The sequence below is a fragment of the Myxocyprinus asiaticus genome, chromosome 41 (assembly GCF_019703515.2).
Source record: "Myxocyprinus asiaticus isolate MX2 ecotype Aquarium Trade chromosome 41, UBuf_Myxa_2, whole genome shotgun sequence".
In the NCBI taxonomy this organism is placed as follows: Eukaryota; Metazoa; Chordata; class Actinopteri; order Cypriniformes; family Catostomidae; genus Myxocyprinus; species Myxocyprinus asiaticus.
Window position 1 is genome coordinate 20,655,072 of NC_059384.1, and position 16,870 is coordinate 20,671,941.

General features: G+C 39.8%; 1 protein-coding gene across 1 annotated transcript in view; it reads right to left on the minus strand.

The window, feature by feature from the left end:
- Window positions 1–16,870, minus strand: part of LOC127432204 (docking protein 6-like) — a 102,214-nt gene that overhangs the window by 31,123 nt on the left and 54,221 nt on the right. The window contains exons 4-7 of the mRNA XM_051683097.1: window positions 9,793–9,912; window positions 6,456–6,645; window positions 4,958–5,096; window positions 2,155–2,263 (exon numbers count right to left, since the gene is read on the minus strand). Of these exons, the coding sequence (XP_051539057.1) occupies window positions 2,155–2,263; window positions 4,958–5,096; window positions 6,456–6,645; window positions 9,793–9,912 (558 nt within the window). The remainder of the gene's footprint in view (window positions 1–2,154; window positions 2,264–4,957; window positions 5,097–6,455; window positions 6,646–9,792; window positions 9,913–16,870) is intronic.

Below are 16,870 nucleotides of genomic sequence, written 5' to 3' on the forward strand. Positions count from 1 at the left end.
GATTACAGATGCAAATATTGTGTTATAATGGCCAATAACTTTTGTGTGTGCAATTACTGATGCACTCATATGTTCAAATATGCTGCTTGTATTTTGTAAAAACAGTAAAAACATACAGATTATTTGCATATTAGAAGAGACCGTTTTGACAGCTTGACAAAGACAGACGGTACAGATTGTGCCCTGCAAAGTGCACTTGAAAATTCTGTTATTATTACTCCCCCTCATGTTGTCAAAACCCATATGACTATCTTTTTTTCTGTGGAACACAGAACATTTTGTTGGGCAAAATGGCAGCTTCAGTCTCTATTCACTTTGGTTGTATGGAAAAGTTAAAATGGAAGTGAATGGTGACTGAGGCTGTCATTCGGCATAGTTTTGGAAAATAGTGCATGATTCAAATGGACTACATTTATTATGGCTGTTATTTGCTGAAAATCTTGCAATGGACACTTGCTTGACAGCTATGGTCACCATTTGCTTTTATTGAAGAAAAAAGTTGCAGTGGAAGTGAATGGTGACTGAGGCTGTCATTCTGCCTAGACTTGAAAAAAAGTGCAGAAATCTTATGGAAAACTTTTATTGTGGTTGTTATTCACTGAAAATCTTGCTTGACAGCCATGGTCACCTTTCACTTTCATTGTATGGAAAAAAGATGCAAGGTAACTGAATGGTGACTTAGGCTGTCATCCTGCTTAAACTTGGAAAAATAGTGCATGAGCCATATGGACTAATTTTATTATGGTTTCCTAAACCACTGAAAATATTGCCATGGTCACCATTCACTTTTATTATATGGAGAAAAGAAGCTTGGACATTTAGCTCTGAATAACTCCTTTGAATGCAACCCATGTCACATCCAGTTATCTCTAAGCAGACAGATTATCTCTTTCCCAGCAGATGAACACATCACTCCCCTAATGGTGTGAGTATCTGTATCACATGGACCCTCTCAGTTAATACACTTTTCCAATCCAACGCTCAAACCATTAGCTAAAAAGGAGCCATGAAAAATGAGAAAATCAATGTCCCACAGATAGAACATAAAGTAGATGCAAAATTTCATACATGAAAATGCTATTGAAAGCGTGAGTAAATGTAGAACATGAGACACTACCTGAACTATGAGGGTTTGTACATAAGCAACACAGAATATTCTGTCACCATTTACTCACCCTCACGTTGTTCCAAACCCATATAACTTCCCATCTTCCATTAAATACAAAACATGGACAACTTATAGTAGTTTGTCCAAGATGGCCATTCAGATGGAAAGTGAATGGTGACCACAAATGTCAAGCAAGATTTTCAGTGAATAAGCAATCTCAAAAACTTGCATGAGTCGTGTGGGCTACTTTTATGATGCATTTATGGTGTTATTTACTTATTTGGAACATGAAAGCCCCTGGTCACCATTCACTTTCATTATATGAAAGCAACATGAACATTCTGCTAAACTTCTCTTTTTTTTTTGTTCCACAGAAGGGAGAAAGTCATACATGTTTTGACGACATGAGGGTGAGTAAATGATGACAGAATTTACATTTTTGGGTCATTTTGGGTAAACTGTTTCTTTAAGAATGATATAGCAGATATAAGAGTGAGATGCAGTATGAGTTACTTGTTGGCATTTAATTAAAGCATAAATACGGTAAGGTTTTCTCTGACACAATTGCTTTAATTAGATAAATACATACTCATCAGCTACTTTATGCAAATCAACTCCCTAAGCAGAACACAGCATTACTCATAATATAAAATCACTATGGTAACCTTCAGTGCTTAATTTATGTTCACTTAAGCATTGAATTAAATCCACCAGTCTGACTTCAAGTTAGACTGATGCAGTGCCATGTTCAAACCTTCTTCAAAACACTTTTCACTATGGAAAAGTGAAAAGCAGTATATAAATAAGCATATAATTCTGGAATATGCACAACAAATGTGTCACAATGTTAAAGCTTTACTCAATTTATATCACTAGATTGATTTACTAGACGTCAATGCTTTATCCATGTAACTGGATCAGTGTTGCTCACCAGCTTATAAATGTACTCAGTGAAGCTAAAGATGAAATTGTCACCCTCAAGTACTGTGGACATTTAAAGATGGTGTTTTCACTGAGCTGTGGAGTGGGAAGGAGCTCTATCTTACCTTGGTAATTGCAGATGTCTCCCACGCTGTTCTGACGCGTGATGTGGTGCCAGTAAGCGCTTCGCGGAAGAGATATCGACTTTGTTAATGTGCTCTCGTTTGAAAGAGTCTGTGAGGCAGAGCAGAAAATCATTGGGTTACATTGGTTATATTCCAGTCAAATTACTTGGAAAAGGCTTACATTGAGAGGATTTCAAAGACCGAGCCCCGCAACCCTCCATTAGCCTGTTTTGATCATTAAAGATGACAGGTGACTGTGAAGTCATTACAAGCCTTTAAAAGAAAGGAAGAGTATCATTTATCACAGTATTTAAAAAGACTTTGTAAATTCTAACAAATGAGACTTTGCATGCAGATGTTTATCTTCTTTTTTTTATATATAAAATAGATCATTTGTAGGATAATTGTGTTTTTTCGGTTATTTAGTCTTATATATGAAATATATGTAAAAATAGTAATCTGGGCAGGACTAAATAAAAATAAATACAAAAAATGTCATCTTATTTTAAAAATATGATCTTGCTGATTCTGTCAGCAGTATGTAAACTTAAGAGCAGAACTGGTTTTTAGTGCAAGATGCATTTTTGGCTGTGGGTCTGTATGGCAAGATCTGAGAGGAGGACCATATGGTCAAGTCTCATCAGCTTCCACTAAAGGCCTTAGAGATTCAGAAACATAATCACTGCCAGTGGTCCAGTAACACAATTTAAATAGTGCAGAAAAGATCATACATACCAGGCAACTGAACAATTCATCGACTTCACTAGGTTCAGAAAGGTAATTGAGAAAGCCATTTTGGTTTGAAATTTACCGGTAATTTTAATGAGAAGTTAATTATAAAAATGGCAAGGTTTTGCATCTACATTTATTCATTTGGCAGTTGCTTTTTATCCAAAGTGACATATAAATCCCTCAAGGTAGTCAAGATGTGTGTTCCCTGGGAACTGAACCCATGACCTTGGCATTGCTTGTGCTGTGCTCTTCCAGTTGAGCTACAGGAACTAGCAAGATCATATTTCAAGGCATGTTAGCTTGTAACTAATTTTATAACACCAACTGTCTGAAAAGATCCCGAAAGATATAATAAATTAGCCAAAATATGCAGTATAGAACAGAGAACACTGTACAGAACACTGTATTAGACAGTGAAAGGCGCTTGACTTGACCTTTCATTTCCAGTGTGATAAATTAAATGGAAGTAATTAAAGACACAATTTTTTTGAATCATTATTTGATTGGACTGCAAAAAAAAAAAAAAAAAAAAAAAAAAAAAAAAAAAAAATATATATATATATATATATATATATAAATGGGTGCTGTTAGTCGATTTGTTTTTATTTATTTTTTTACCGTTATTAATCTCATAATTTTTTGTAGTTAATCGCAGATTTTGAAAGTGCTAAAAGTGCCTTCCACAAGAAAAGCACTAAAATATCACCAATTTAAGTAACATTAAATGTTTCCCAAAGCGGGAATTTGAGAAATTGAAAAAACTAGTTCACCCATAGGTTGCATTTTCATTGCAGTGGGCATTAAATCTCTTAAACGGTCATCCTCCACAATATGAATCTGCCGATAGACTGTGACTATCTGCTTTTTTACAGCAATCATGAAGCTGCGGTCATGATTTGCATCAGAGTGTCAGCGCCGCTTTGAATTCACCATGAAAAGCACTTCCTGACAAAAACGTCTCATTCTACATTTTGGTGATAGTTAAGAATTGACATGCTTCTACGGTTATTAAAATGCTCCTTACAAGTCCCATCTGTGCTTGTTTTATACATCATACAGTGCTAAGAGCTCCTTTCTCCATCATTTTTTCACTGACAGGGAAGTGCTGTCAGAGATTCTTTTATTTACTAAGATAACAACCTCCACGGCTCAAACATAGGAGAGTATTAAGACAGTACCGCCCATAGAATGTCAATGGGACTGCCTGTTTGTGAAGTGTGCATCAGTGTAATGACTCTGGGTGGACACATTACAAAGGTTCTGCCCTTCAAACCTGTGTTAATGCTGTATTAAAGTTAAATGCGTTAATCGCAATTAAGAAAAAATAACGCGATAAACTTATTTAATTAATCGCATGCGTTAATGTGATAATTCTGACAGCTCTATTAAAAATTTAATATAACCATCTTTTTTCCTTATAACTGGACTCACATGCAACAAGATGAGGTCATGCAAAAACAATGTGGTATTCTATCGATTAAAACATCCAACCTACATTTATGCAAAATCATTTTTATGTTGCTCGTTGCACATATTGGGGCTGTTTCCTGGTGAAATAAACACTAGTGTCACTACAACAACAATTACTTTTATTCAATTTCACACAAATCACCAGTGAAATGACAGATTATCAGTTCATAAACACTTATTTTTTGTCCTGTTTCTCACACAATGCTATCTTAATTCATCAAACACTTTTACTATAGGGCATGACTTTTAAGGCGATATATTTTTATATCTGCATTACATAACCAACTACATTTAAAAGCTTATTTGAGCACGATCAAGTTGCGCGGTAGCTCAACTGAACATGTCACCACAGTCACGTAATTTTCATAAAATTAGGAATGTGGAATAAAGCCTAATATTTCACTTAATATATATATATATATATATATATATATATATATATATATATATATATATATATATATATATATAAAAGTGATAGGGAGTTTCCACATACACAGCGTTCAGTAAGTAGTAAGCTAGTACTCCATTCTGCCCATTTGGAATATCGTAAAGAGGAAGTTGCAAGTGTGGAATTTTGGGATGTGTAGTTTTACTGTACCTGTGAGCTCTTCTCCATCTCCATCATCATGCGTTCATGTTGCTCGGCGATGGACAGTGTGGCAGAATGAACTCTCTGATAAATCATCTCCCCTTCTCTGGTCTGGAATGTAAACAAGCCCTCACCTGTATCACACATCCTGTAAGAGCACAGCATACCCACATCACTGGAACAATTATTTTTTTCTACCGGTTTCAGTACACTCACACTCACACACTTGTTGTAATACAACATCAGGAAAATCAGACCTTTTCTATCAGGAAGACTCGCAGACTTGAGTAAAAATTCACATAATTCACATGACATTTATTTGATGAATATAAAAAACAGAAATGTAATGTCTCTCTTTGGCGGAAGCCCCGTCTGGCGGTCCAAAGAATTGTACTCGAAACCGTCATATCCTGCCGGAGATAGGAGGCATGGGGCGAGGAGCTTACCCCTATGCAGGATGGGAATCAACTGGTGGTGGTGGGGTGGTGGAGGTTGCCATGTTGGCACACTGAAACAGCAATGTGGTAAATTGTGAGCAGGCTTATAAAGTGATGGCTGACGACTGATTGGCTAGGAGTAACCTAGCCAGTGGTGCAATGATGTACAGCTGTGAGTCTTCCTGCTAGAACTATGCTGCACTTACATTTCTGTCTGAATATGCTGCACAGCTCCTGGTCCAAGCTCTGGTCATTTCAAAACTGGACTACTGTAATGCTTTGTTGGCTGGCCTCCCAGCTAACACAATTAAGCCACTGCAGCTGGTCCAGAATGCAGCAGTGCATCTGGTCTTCAATCAGCCAAAAAGTGCTCATGTCACCCCACTCTTCATTTCACTTCACTGGCTACATGTAGCTGACCACATCAAATTCAAGGCTTTGACTCTGGTCTTCAGGACAGCCAAAAGAACTGCACACTCTTACTTCAATTCACTTCTCCAGGTCTATGTTCCAACTCGCTCTCTGCGATCTATGAACGAGTGGCACCTGGTGGTCCCATCACAAAAAGACTCAAAGTCTATTTCACGATCTTTCACTTTCTCTGTTCCTCTGTGGTGGAATGAGCTTCCAACCTCCACACGATCTGCTGATACCATCTCAACATTCAAGAACCAGCTGAAAACACATCTGTTCTGTGAGCACTTAACCAATCCACACTAATTGCACTTACTATTAAACTTAACTTGCACTTACAGTACACAAAAAAATAAAAATCTAAAAATCTGTCTCTTTTTCTGTGCTAACACCTATACTACTCCAGCCACCTTGAGAGCTTGGCTTTGAATAAAAGCATCTGCTAAATGACTAAATGTAAATGTAATAGGCGGAACAATAATAGAACACTCTAAGGGCAGCCAGAAGTGAAAGTGAAGCATATGTTAAATGTTGAGCACCTTCCTGAATCAGCTCATCAATACTCAGAGCAGCAGCATCAGCAATATTGGATTTAGGATGAAAACATCTTGTCGGACAAAGGCACTCCAAACTAGAGTCAAGCGTAGTTCACGCACCTCCCAGACTCAAATGTGAACCATGTTGAGTCTCTGCCGTATCTCCTCAGGGAGTTGAGCGGCCACATGACCAGCTTGACTCTGGCATTGTGGATGTCCCATAGGTAGATGTTCTCATGGGTGATCTGCATTGTGCACTCTCCATAGATGTCCAGGTTTGGGGTCGGCATCAAGTAAACGTTAAATCTCTCTGGAATATAATAATTAAGATATAATAATTAAGATTGAAGTGCTGTAGACCAGGGTTTCCAAAACATGAGTTTGAAATGCATATTCTAAATTAAATTAAATAAAAATGAATAGTTACAAATAAATAAAATTAAAACCATAAAGTTGCTAATTATCTGTTGTAACTACATACCAAGACGTTGTGAAAAGGTATAGTATATTTATTGAAAGGCTAACACTACAGTAAACACGAAATGGCATTCACAACCCATTTTACATACATAATGTTACACTTTTCAGAGTTAAACAGAATATTCAATAAAAACAAAACTTAGCACAAGACTTGATTTTATCCATCAAAAATAAACAATTAGATTGTGAAAAGTGGGCACTACATACAAGAATGGAGCCAGGTGGTTGGAGAAGATGAAAAATAAGAGGGATTATTGATGTCAACCAAAAACTAAAGTTGTTTCTGAAGTGGACTAAGTTTTTAAAATTTGACAAAGGATTACAAGGATTAACTTTTATTTTTTATTTGGAATAACATGCACTAATTAATTTTGCACAATAACATCAGGATTGTGCATTAAAGAAGAAAATTCTACTTTCATGTTGACTCAAAATCTGAGGGGACACATTAGGTAAATACTGTAAATGGTAATATGAGTTGCCAAATGGTAATCTCTGTTGCCAAACCAACATAAATTCAGGGAAATTGTTCTGACATCTCATGTGAAAGAAATTTGTTTTTAATAGGGTAAACAGTTTCTTTAACAAAGGTCAGCGACTGTTGTTTGATTGACATTTCTTTTAATAATAATTAAATTTGCTTTAAAAATGGGCAACCACTGTGGCAGTTTAGTCCTCTTAGCTATCAAATTTACATAGATTTAAAGGCGCTTTGGTAAATGAAGCTTTTATCTGGGCAGCTGAATGATTTGGCTCTGCCTAAAGATGACAGAAAATTAGAGGGTACGTCTGGAGATCTGTAGACCATCAAATAACATGATTATTATTTTTCTGTCGCACTCTTTCCCTTCTTGCAGATGTGGCCCTTGCAGTGCGCAAAGGTCAAAAGATTTTTGCCATAGAGCCGCAGTGGGAAAAAATGGTGGTGAGTGTTTTTGTAGCCAACCATTGCTGGAGTAACCACACCATCTCAATTAGCTCCAAAAAGACAAGGGTGCACTTCATAACACAAATTAATAGTGCCTAATTATACCTAACGCTTCAAAATAAGCTATGTGTCTCTCTAGAGGAAGAGGCGATGTAATGTGTGGGCTATTTTAGGGATTGTGAAAATTAACTCTGATTTAATTATCGCAGCGCTCTGTTAGAGGGGTCTAATTGAAGCACAAATGGCAAATTCTCTGTTCTTAATTCCTCGGCTGTCGAACAGTGGAGAAACCGTCATTTTGTTGACCTCCAGCTGATGTAATCATATACACTCATTATGAAAACAAATCAATACTTGCCTGTCATTTGATTTAAAAAAAAAAAAATTATGATCACTCTGTAGAGTGCCTGCCGTTTCTTAGTGCTTGAATGGTTAAGCAGAACTCTGAGATTAACTAGTACTGATTTTCTAAACTGTGTTTAAAAATACACCCACAAACACTCAAACAAGGACAGGCCTAAATTCCTGTCCAAGACCAGCTCAGACTACAACAATCTTCGAGAAGATGCAGTTGCTTTTGGTTGTTGGTTCTCAACTGGTGTATTGTGACCCAAAAACGGACCGCAGCTCTGTTCTGATATGGTCACTGACAGCAGGGAAAAACATGCTAAATGCAAATAATATAATGCGCAATCGTGCATAGTTAAGATACATAAATAGGCTTGTCAAACTTTAAAAGGGAGAAGAAAATCTCTTTTGTTTTGGACGTCAAAGGCTGTATGTACAATCAAAGTATGTCCAATCCCTATATTCATATGATAGCGATCCTATATGCGATATGATAGGTGTGGGTGAGAAACAGATCAATAGTTCAGTCCTTTTTTACTATAAATTCTCCTCGCTTACCAGTGGGTGGCCATATGAACAAAGAATGTGAATCGCCAAAAACAAATGAAGAAAAATGTTAAAATGGAGATTTATAGTAAAAAATGACTTAAATATTGATCTGATTCTCATCCACACCTATCATATTGCTTCTGAAGATATGGATCTAACCACTGTCGTATGGATTAATTTTATGCTGTCTTTATATGCTTTTTGGACCTTCAAAGTTCTGGCCTCCATTCACTTGCATTGTATGGACCTACAGTACAGAGCTGAGATAATTTTCTAAAAATCTCCGTTTCTGTTCAGCAGAAGAAAGTCTTACACATCTAGGATGGCATGTGGGTGAGTAAATGATGAGAGAATTTTCATTTTTGGGTGAGCTATCCCTTTAAATTTCATTTGTGCTAACCACAATGTGTTTTCTGTGGTGAAATATTGGCTGCTTATTCTTGGTTAATATTAATGTCATATACTAAAACATTTTTTAAATTCAAATTGTATATGTTAACATTAGCTAATACATTATGAACTAACACAAACTAACAATGAACAATTGTGTTTTTATAAATTAACATGAACCAATATTAATAAATCCTGTTAAAAAATATTGTTTAATGTTTTTTGTTCATGACACCTAATGCATTTTATTAATGCTGACAAATAGAACCTTATTGTAAAGTGTATTCCAATTTTGGTATCGTGCTAGCTGGGTTGCCACTTGATGACCCATGTAAAATCTGATTCCTGAAGCAAAACGAATTGAGAACTAATACTTTTAAGAAATGTAACCATTTGGTAACACATTTCCTCATTCATTCTCGAAGAAAACAGACTGCACTTGCTAACACCACCAACAGAATATTGTCGCTCATTCTCTTAATCGTTTTTTGCACAGGTGCAATGCACATTAATCCTGCTTTCCTTCAGCGCCTTAATCTCATTCATCTCTATGACAAGCTTCATTATGGGCTGATGCTCTGATGCACGGCAATACCCTTTAGTGCTTAGTGAAGAACCTTGGCCCGAGAAGATCATTTATAAACATGAGAACAGACCTGGAGGGACTGTGTTTAACAAACACATTTCGTCCCTGAAACAGAATCATTTAGGGAGTACAAGAGGAAAAATCACCCAAAAGTCAGTCTCTAATTGGATACTGACCGTTCTGTTCCCTCTGCACGCCTGCTGCTAACAAGTCCGGTTCTCCCAGGCTGATGTCATTAAGTCTGCTGCCCAGGCACTCCAAACACAATAACTTCCACCACTCCTCAGCATCCAGCTCTGTAAACACACACATCCATATCATCAGGTTTACATACAAACATACAGTTGGTCTGGAGAGCAAACAGGAAGCAAGAGCAAGAGGAAAACACATTTAATCAATTTAGCACTAATGCAAAGAAACAAGCATTTCATGAACAGTAAATTGTTGATGGACGTTTTCTGGTTTTCGAAGGACCCAGGATTTATATGAATGAATATTGCATAATGTTTCCAAAACAGAAAACAAGAGAATTGAAAGCAATCAATTGTCTTTTCCAGATCCAGAAGGGTAAAGAAATGGACAGACAGACAGATAAAAGATAAAGTCAGACAGAAAAAGAGTCACACAGGTAGTCAAGTTCATAGGTGCAAACATAGGGTCTAAAATGAACAAATGCCAAGCACCAAATGCACTGAAAACCCTAATAAGTTTACTCTACTCAACTGATTGTGTAAACTCATTCCCTTAATTGAATCAAGTAATGGTGTCTCCAAAACTTGTGTGATTAAGTTCATTTAACTTGCTGATCATATGGAATGAACTTAACTATGTAAGTTATTGTAACTAGATGCAAGTAAACTGAACTCAGATTTTCAATTTAAAGGTGCACTCAGTAACTTTTGTATTTGTGTCATCTTGGAATTACACTGACACCTAGTGGCATGGATGCAGCATAATTTAAAATCAATAGTTTTCAGTTTCAGATGCCTTTGTAGAAATGTAGTGTTTACAATCAGCCATGATTAAAATAACCAATCAGTGAAAGTGTCAAATAACAGAACAGTTACTGAGATTAATGAGTAGTATTTGGCTGGTCAGGTGATTCTAAAACTTCTAAACCTTTTATAAGGTTACTGATATGACTGGAGTCTTCATTTTAATGTGAGAGGTCATGATTTCATTACATATATTGCAAAATTACAATTCACGTCTTTAGGAAATAAACTTTTTTAATGAGGAAAAAGTTACTGAATGCACCTTTAAATGTTGTAGTTTCTAGTTAATAGTTTTAACTGAATGGACTAAAGGTTTTTAGGTCATACAATAGCACAGCACACATATTGAAGATTATAACTGATTCTAGGTCAGTCATCAAATAAACTTGTTTCTTCACAGAAATGCATAAACACCTGTACTTCAGTTGCACATGCACAATGATAACTGAGAGAGTGTTCAACTTGACCACAGGGGATACAGATCGTCCTAATGGTGACATCACACCAAACAACTATTTGCAACAAAACAACATAAATAATACCACAAAAGTGCTAAAAGTAGTGGACAAATGATAAAAAGTCAGATTGTGATTAATTTGAAAAATATTGCGATTGCGATTTGAACTGCGATTAAAAAAAAAAAAAAAAAAGCTAATGTTCCCTTTCGTAGGATCTCAAGCTGCGTATTCGCTATGGGACACCATGAGTGTCACGTGGTCTGAAGCCCTTATACCATCATGGCAATTTATTGGCTGATGGTGCTTAAGCGACACCCCTAGGGAGCTACGTCATGGGCTCCATAAAGGCGCTTGCTTTCACGCCATCGAGTCAGATTTTCTGTTCTTCAGTGCACGATTTTGTCTAAACCCGTGTTTGTTTCTAGCGACTCATGTCGAAGCGAGGATCATTAATTTTCCCTTTAGAGTGGCGAACATGTGAGGACGTGAGCAACGCATTTCAAGGCTCGCAGTTTCTCACCACGAGGCGTTATCCCCACTTGTTCCAGTTCCATGGCCTCCAGATTTGCAGCTCCATGTGCGTGAGCCGTTTGGGATTTCGGCTTTGTGTCTGAGAGGATTGGAGTGCGAACGGACATCGGATTCTTCCTCGTGTTTGTCACCCTCCCCCTGAGCGAAAGCACAAGTCTCGTCGGACATGCTCTGAGGCCTAGCTCGGTGGCCATTTCCTGACATACAAAGCAAGTGAAAGAGATGCCATGCGCATCTTGAGCCGTCGCCATTAAAAAATGCTGTATGAGAGAATTCCTCTTTGGAAGGGAACAGATTGGCCCCTTTGTCCCTATTGTCTATTTCTGTGTCTTTTTGGAGAATGCACATGAATAAGGCAATGGAGGAGCAGCTTCAGCCTTTCACTCTCTCCCCTCCCCGTTAGAAGCAAACTGCTCGCGGCGGAGGGCATCAAGCCTGGTCGCAGAACAAGGGGGCTGGAATAAAAGAATATTCCCCGATGGAGTGATGGCGAACCAACGCACGGAGCGCTTCATCTGTGCCATTATTCTTTAGTGATTCTATCAGGAGATGCAAGGTATTTTAACTCCTTTTTTCTTTCGCCCATTCGTGGACCACGTGGGCGTTCTGGCGAGACAAGAGACGCGCACTGCTATCTCTACTTGATTTTTTGGTGGAAGGCATGGATGTCGCTCTTTTCAGTCAGCTGTTGGATCTACACACGATAGTTTTGCAGTCCAAATAAGCGCATCGCATTAAGGAATGCCTTTGAGTTCTTATCGGCTCCGTTGGGACTTTCCTTACCCCCCACTCACGCTGGGGAACGAGTTAGTCTGGGCAATGCTTTTTTCACGAGGGTGTTATCCGGGAACTATACGTTGTTCCCCCATTATATGCCGGGACCGGTTTAGTATCTAACCAATTTTTCAAAACACCAATTTAGCTCAGTTTCCTGCTTGATATTTTCAGCTTGAGTTTTGATTCTGCCTCCATGACCAAGGGTCTCGGGGCAGACATAATAAAACTCAATGTACAATAAAAATAGGTCTACAAACGAGCCTGACAGGCTTGCTGTTTAATGAAGGATGAGCCCCATTCAGTGAACGAAATTGGACCCTATAAACATATTCTCATTTCTCTCCTGCTTTCCCTTTGGTCAGTATAGGGATGAGTTTGCTGTTGTACACGCCTCGAATGTCCAACAACCAAAATATGGTTCAGTTTTCCCCCGCAGCTTGCTGGGGAGCAACCATTAAAAAACACTTCCCGAATTCAGCCTCTGTCTCCATGACCAAGGTTTCGAAACATGCATAACAGAATTCAATGTTCATCAAGCACAAGTGTACACAAAACACACAGTGAACATAAGCACCACACGTTGTCCCCTCATAAAGAATGCTGGGGCCGTTGTGGCGAATCAGTTTTCTCAAATAAACATTCCCTCCCATGTTCATACACTTTTCCCTGTTCAAAATACTAGGGAAAAGGTTTATTCTGTCAGCGTCCCTGCTGTAGATACATTTCAGGGCGAATTTATACCTAAATACAATTAAGGCAAAACATTATCAAATTGCCTTTAACTAGCCACAGTACTGGAGGAGTGAAAACTTCCCTTCGCTGTGCTGCTGGTTTTGGGACAGTCGCCAAAAGTAAACCAAGCGCCATCAAGTGGTTACAGGTCACGCTGCAACCCTGTCTGCTCGTTTGTCAGCTTAGCATCTGCTGATGGGCATTTCGAACTAGGTACTTCGAACAATAAAGCATGGTTATGTCATTCAATTCAGGCGGCTTGTGTCCCATTCTGGATTTGAGACGTTTGAATTTCACTCTAATGAAATGTCAATTCAGAACGCTGACACAGAAACAAATAATGTCACAGGGTGCAGCCGGGGGAACTGGTTTGTGACCATAGATTTGAAGGACGCTCAAAAAAAAAAAAAAAAAAAAAAAAAAAAAACAGTAATTCCATATTCAGATTGTACTGAAGCACAGGCATTTTCTCAGATTTGCTTTCGGGGGCAAAGCATACCAATTTTGCATCCTTCCATTCAGACTTGCACTGGCACCATGCATTTTCACAAAATGCTTGGATGCAGCGTTGACGCCCTTGAGGCTTCAAGGCACCCATGTTTTTAATTATCTCGATGATTGGTTGGTGTTAGCCCACGCGGAGACTTTGGCTGCCCAGCATCGAGGTGTTGTTCTCATTTGAGCAGTCTAAGGCTGCGTGTATACCTAGACAAGAGTGTTCTGTTGCCAGGGCAAGTTTCTAGGAGTGGAGCTGGACTCACAGGCAGTGCAGGCGCGGCTGTCTCCAGCTTGTGTTTCTGTCATTATGCCAGTGTCTAGCGATGTTCAGAGTGGGACGCTAGAACATTTCACAGACGTTTGGAGCTCATGATCACGGTTTCCGCTGTCATTCCTCTGGGCATGTTGCATGCGAGTCCTATTAAGTGCTGGATGACCTCCACAAAGGGGCTTCAACCACTGACGTATGTGTTCCATGACACGTAGGTGCTACCAAAATCTGTTACCATGGAAACGGACCTGCCTTCTGATGTCAGGTGTTCCGCTGGGACAGGTGTGTCGCCACAAGATGACAACAGATGCCTCCTCCACGGGTTGGGTCACTGCATATGAGGGTCATCCAGCCTATGGGGTGTGGACGGGCCAGAGGCAATACTGGCACATAAACTGACTGGAGATGTTCACGGTGCTGCTGGCATTAACTTTTTTCCTCCCAGTGATTCAGGACAGCCATGTCCTCATCTGGTTGGACAACAGGACGGTGGTGTCCTACATCAATCACTAGGGAGGATTGCACTCTCATGCCATGCTGAGGCTGGCAAGCTGCATTCTTCTGTGGGCACAGGACAATGTGCTGTCTCTATGAGCTGTACATTTTCCAGGCCGGTTGAATTTGGGGGCAGATCTCCTGTCCAGACAGGGCTTGGTGCCTGGACAGTGAACATTTTATCCTCCGATTATGGAACAAATTTGGAGAAGGTTCGGCAGAGTGGAAGTGGACCTGTTCACTTCGAGCGAGATGTCACAATGTCCCCTCTAGTTTTCCCTCTCAGCCCCAGCACCGCTGAGCATCGATACGTTGGCGCATCAGTGGCCGACAGCACATCTTTACACATTTCTACCAATCAGTCTTCTGCACGGGGCAGCATTTGGCACCCCAGTCCGGACTTGTGGAAGTTATGGGTATGGCCCCTCAACGGGGCACTTTTTTGAATGATGGCTTATCCCCCACTGTGGTTGATACCATTCTAAATACTAGAGCTCCATCAACTAGGAGACATTATACATTCAGCTGGCATATTTTTGCTTCTTGGTGTACAGCGCGAGGTGAAAATCCAGTTCACTGCCCTGTTGGTGTAGTGCTGGAATTTTTGCAGAAGCGTGTTAGGCCCGGCAGTGCACATATCTGTCAGTAGACATTTTCTTGTCTTTCGTTTTATGCATGGGGTATGCAGGCTTAGACCTTTTCGTCCCAACCGTGTTCCTTTATGGGATTTATCTGTTGTTTTTTTCATGCTTTCTATCCTCCCACATTTGAGTCGGAGGAGCATGAAAGGTTACATATGCTTTGCCCTGTTTGGGCGCTGCGAGTTTATGTTGACTGTATTAGCCAGTGGCGTAAGTCAGAACAGTTGTTTGTGTGCTTTGGTGGCCACAACAGGGCTGTTTTGGTGTCCAAGCAAAGACTGTCTCATTGACTTATTGATGCAATTTCAAGTGCTTATGAAGAACATAGTTTACCTTCGCCTTTGGGTATTCAAGCCCACTCTACGAGGAGCATGGCATCCTCATGGGCTTTGGCTGGAGGTGCGTCCTTGGAGGACATTTGTATGGTGGCAGGGTGGTCTTCTCCACATACATTTGTTAGATTTTATAATCTGGACAAGGGTTTGACTCCTGCTTCTCAGGTTTTCTCTGTTGGAACAGGAGTAAGCTCATAATTCCTTCTTTTTATTCGGATGCTTTAGCTCGCTTGTGCGCCGCAAATGCTTGCCACACGGGCTTAGACAGTTGGCAGCTACTGTTCACATGGCGTGAATATATATCGTTCCCATAGTGAATACGCAGCTTGAGTTCCTATGAAAGGGAACATATCAGTTATGTGAAACATAACCCTGGTTCCTTGAGTGGGAACGAGACGTTGCATAGCTGGCCATACTCTCTAACAGCTGCATAGGCTCGTGCCTTCCTGCAGAAAATCTGACTCGATGGCGTGAAAGCGAGCGCCTTTATGGAGCCCGTGACGTAGCTCTCTAGGGCTGTCACTTCAGTGCCATCAGTCAAAAAATTGGAATGACTGTATAAGGCAGGGGTGTCAAACTTGGTTCCTGGCGGGCCACAGTCCAGCAAAATTTAGCTTCAACCCTAATTAAACACACCTGAAGCAGCTAATCAAGGTGTTCAGGAGTGCTTGAAGATTACAAGGAGGCATTTTGGAGCAGGGCTGGAACTAAACTCTCCAGGGCTGTGGCCCTCCAGGAACTGAGTTTGACACCCCTGGTATAAGGGCTTCAGACCATGTGACACTCAGACGGTGTCCCATAGTGAATACGCAGCATCTCGTTCCCACTCAGGGAACCAGATTTACGTTCCACCAAACCAAGACATTTTTCACATGTTCAGCTGCCAAAAGGCTACTGGGGTTTTCACACTTGAGTCCTCTTAAAAAAAACTGATACCTTTTTTTCAAATCACCCACAAACAAATAAGAATATAAACAGTGAAACAAAGAAAAAACACTGTCTTCATATTTAAATTGTACCCATCCACCGTGTACCTGTTTTTATATCTGATGCATGCACTTCCAGTTTGGAGAGGATGCTGGCGCACCTGTGGCTGCCACTTCTTCACCCGTGTTTGGTTTTAGTTTAATGTTGTTTTTAGTGTTTTTTTTTTTATGTTTAATGTTTTCCTGGCTCAAACTGATGAAGAGGACTATATTATGAACTCTTTGTGTCAAGCCTGACTGTTTTGCTGCCATCTGCTTCATTGTTACTCATACCTCACTCGGATGCGGTGATCCTCGGCTTCCTTGACTTTGGCTGTGGTCTTAGCTGGGTGTAGGTGTGTCTTGGATTGTACCGGATGACATCATGCAGCTTTGCCTAGCTTTTTTGATCATCTGCATCTTTGTTTTATCGGGGCCTGGTGGAAAGCAGTAGATTGAACTGGATATTGATATGTTATGGTACTCTCCTTTTACCATCATGAGCGTCCCAACATCTGTATCTTACGAGCTTTGCGCTTGATGCAGCTTTTGTGTC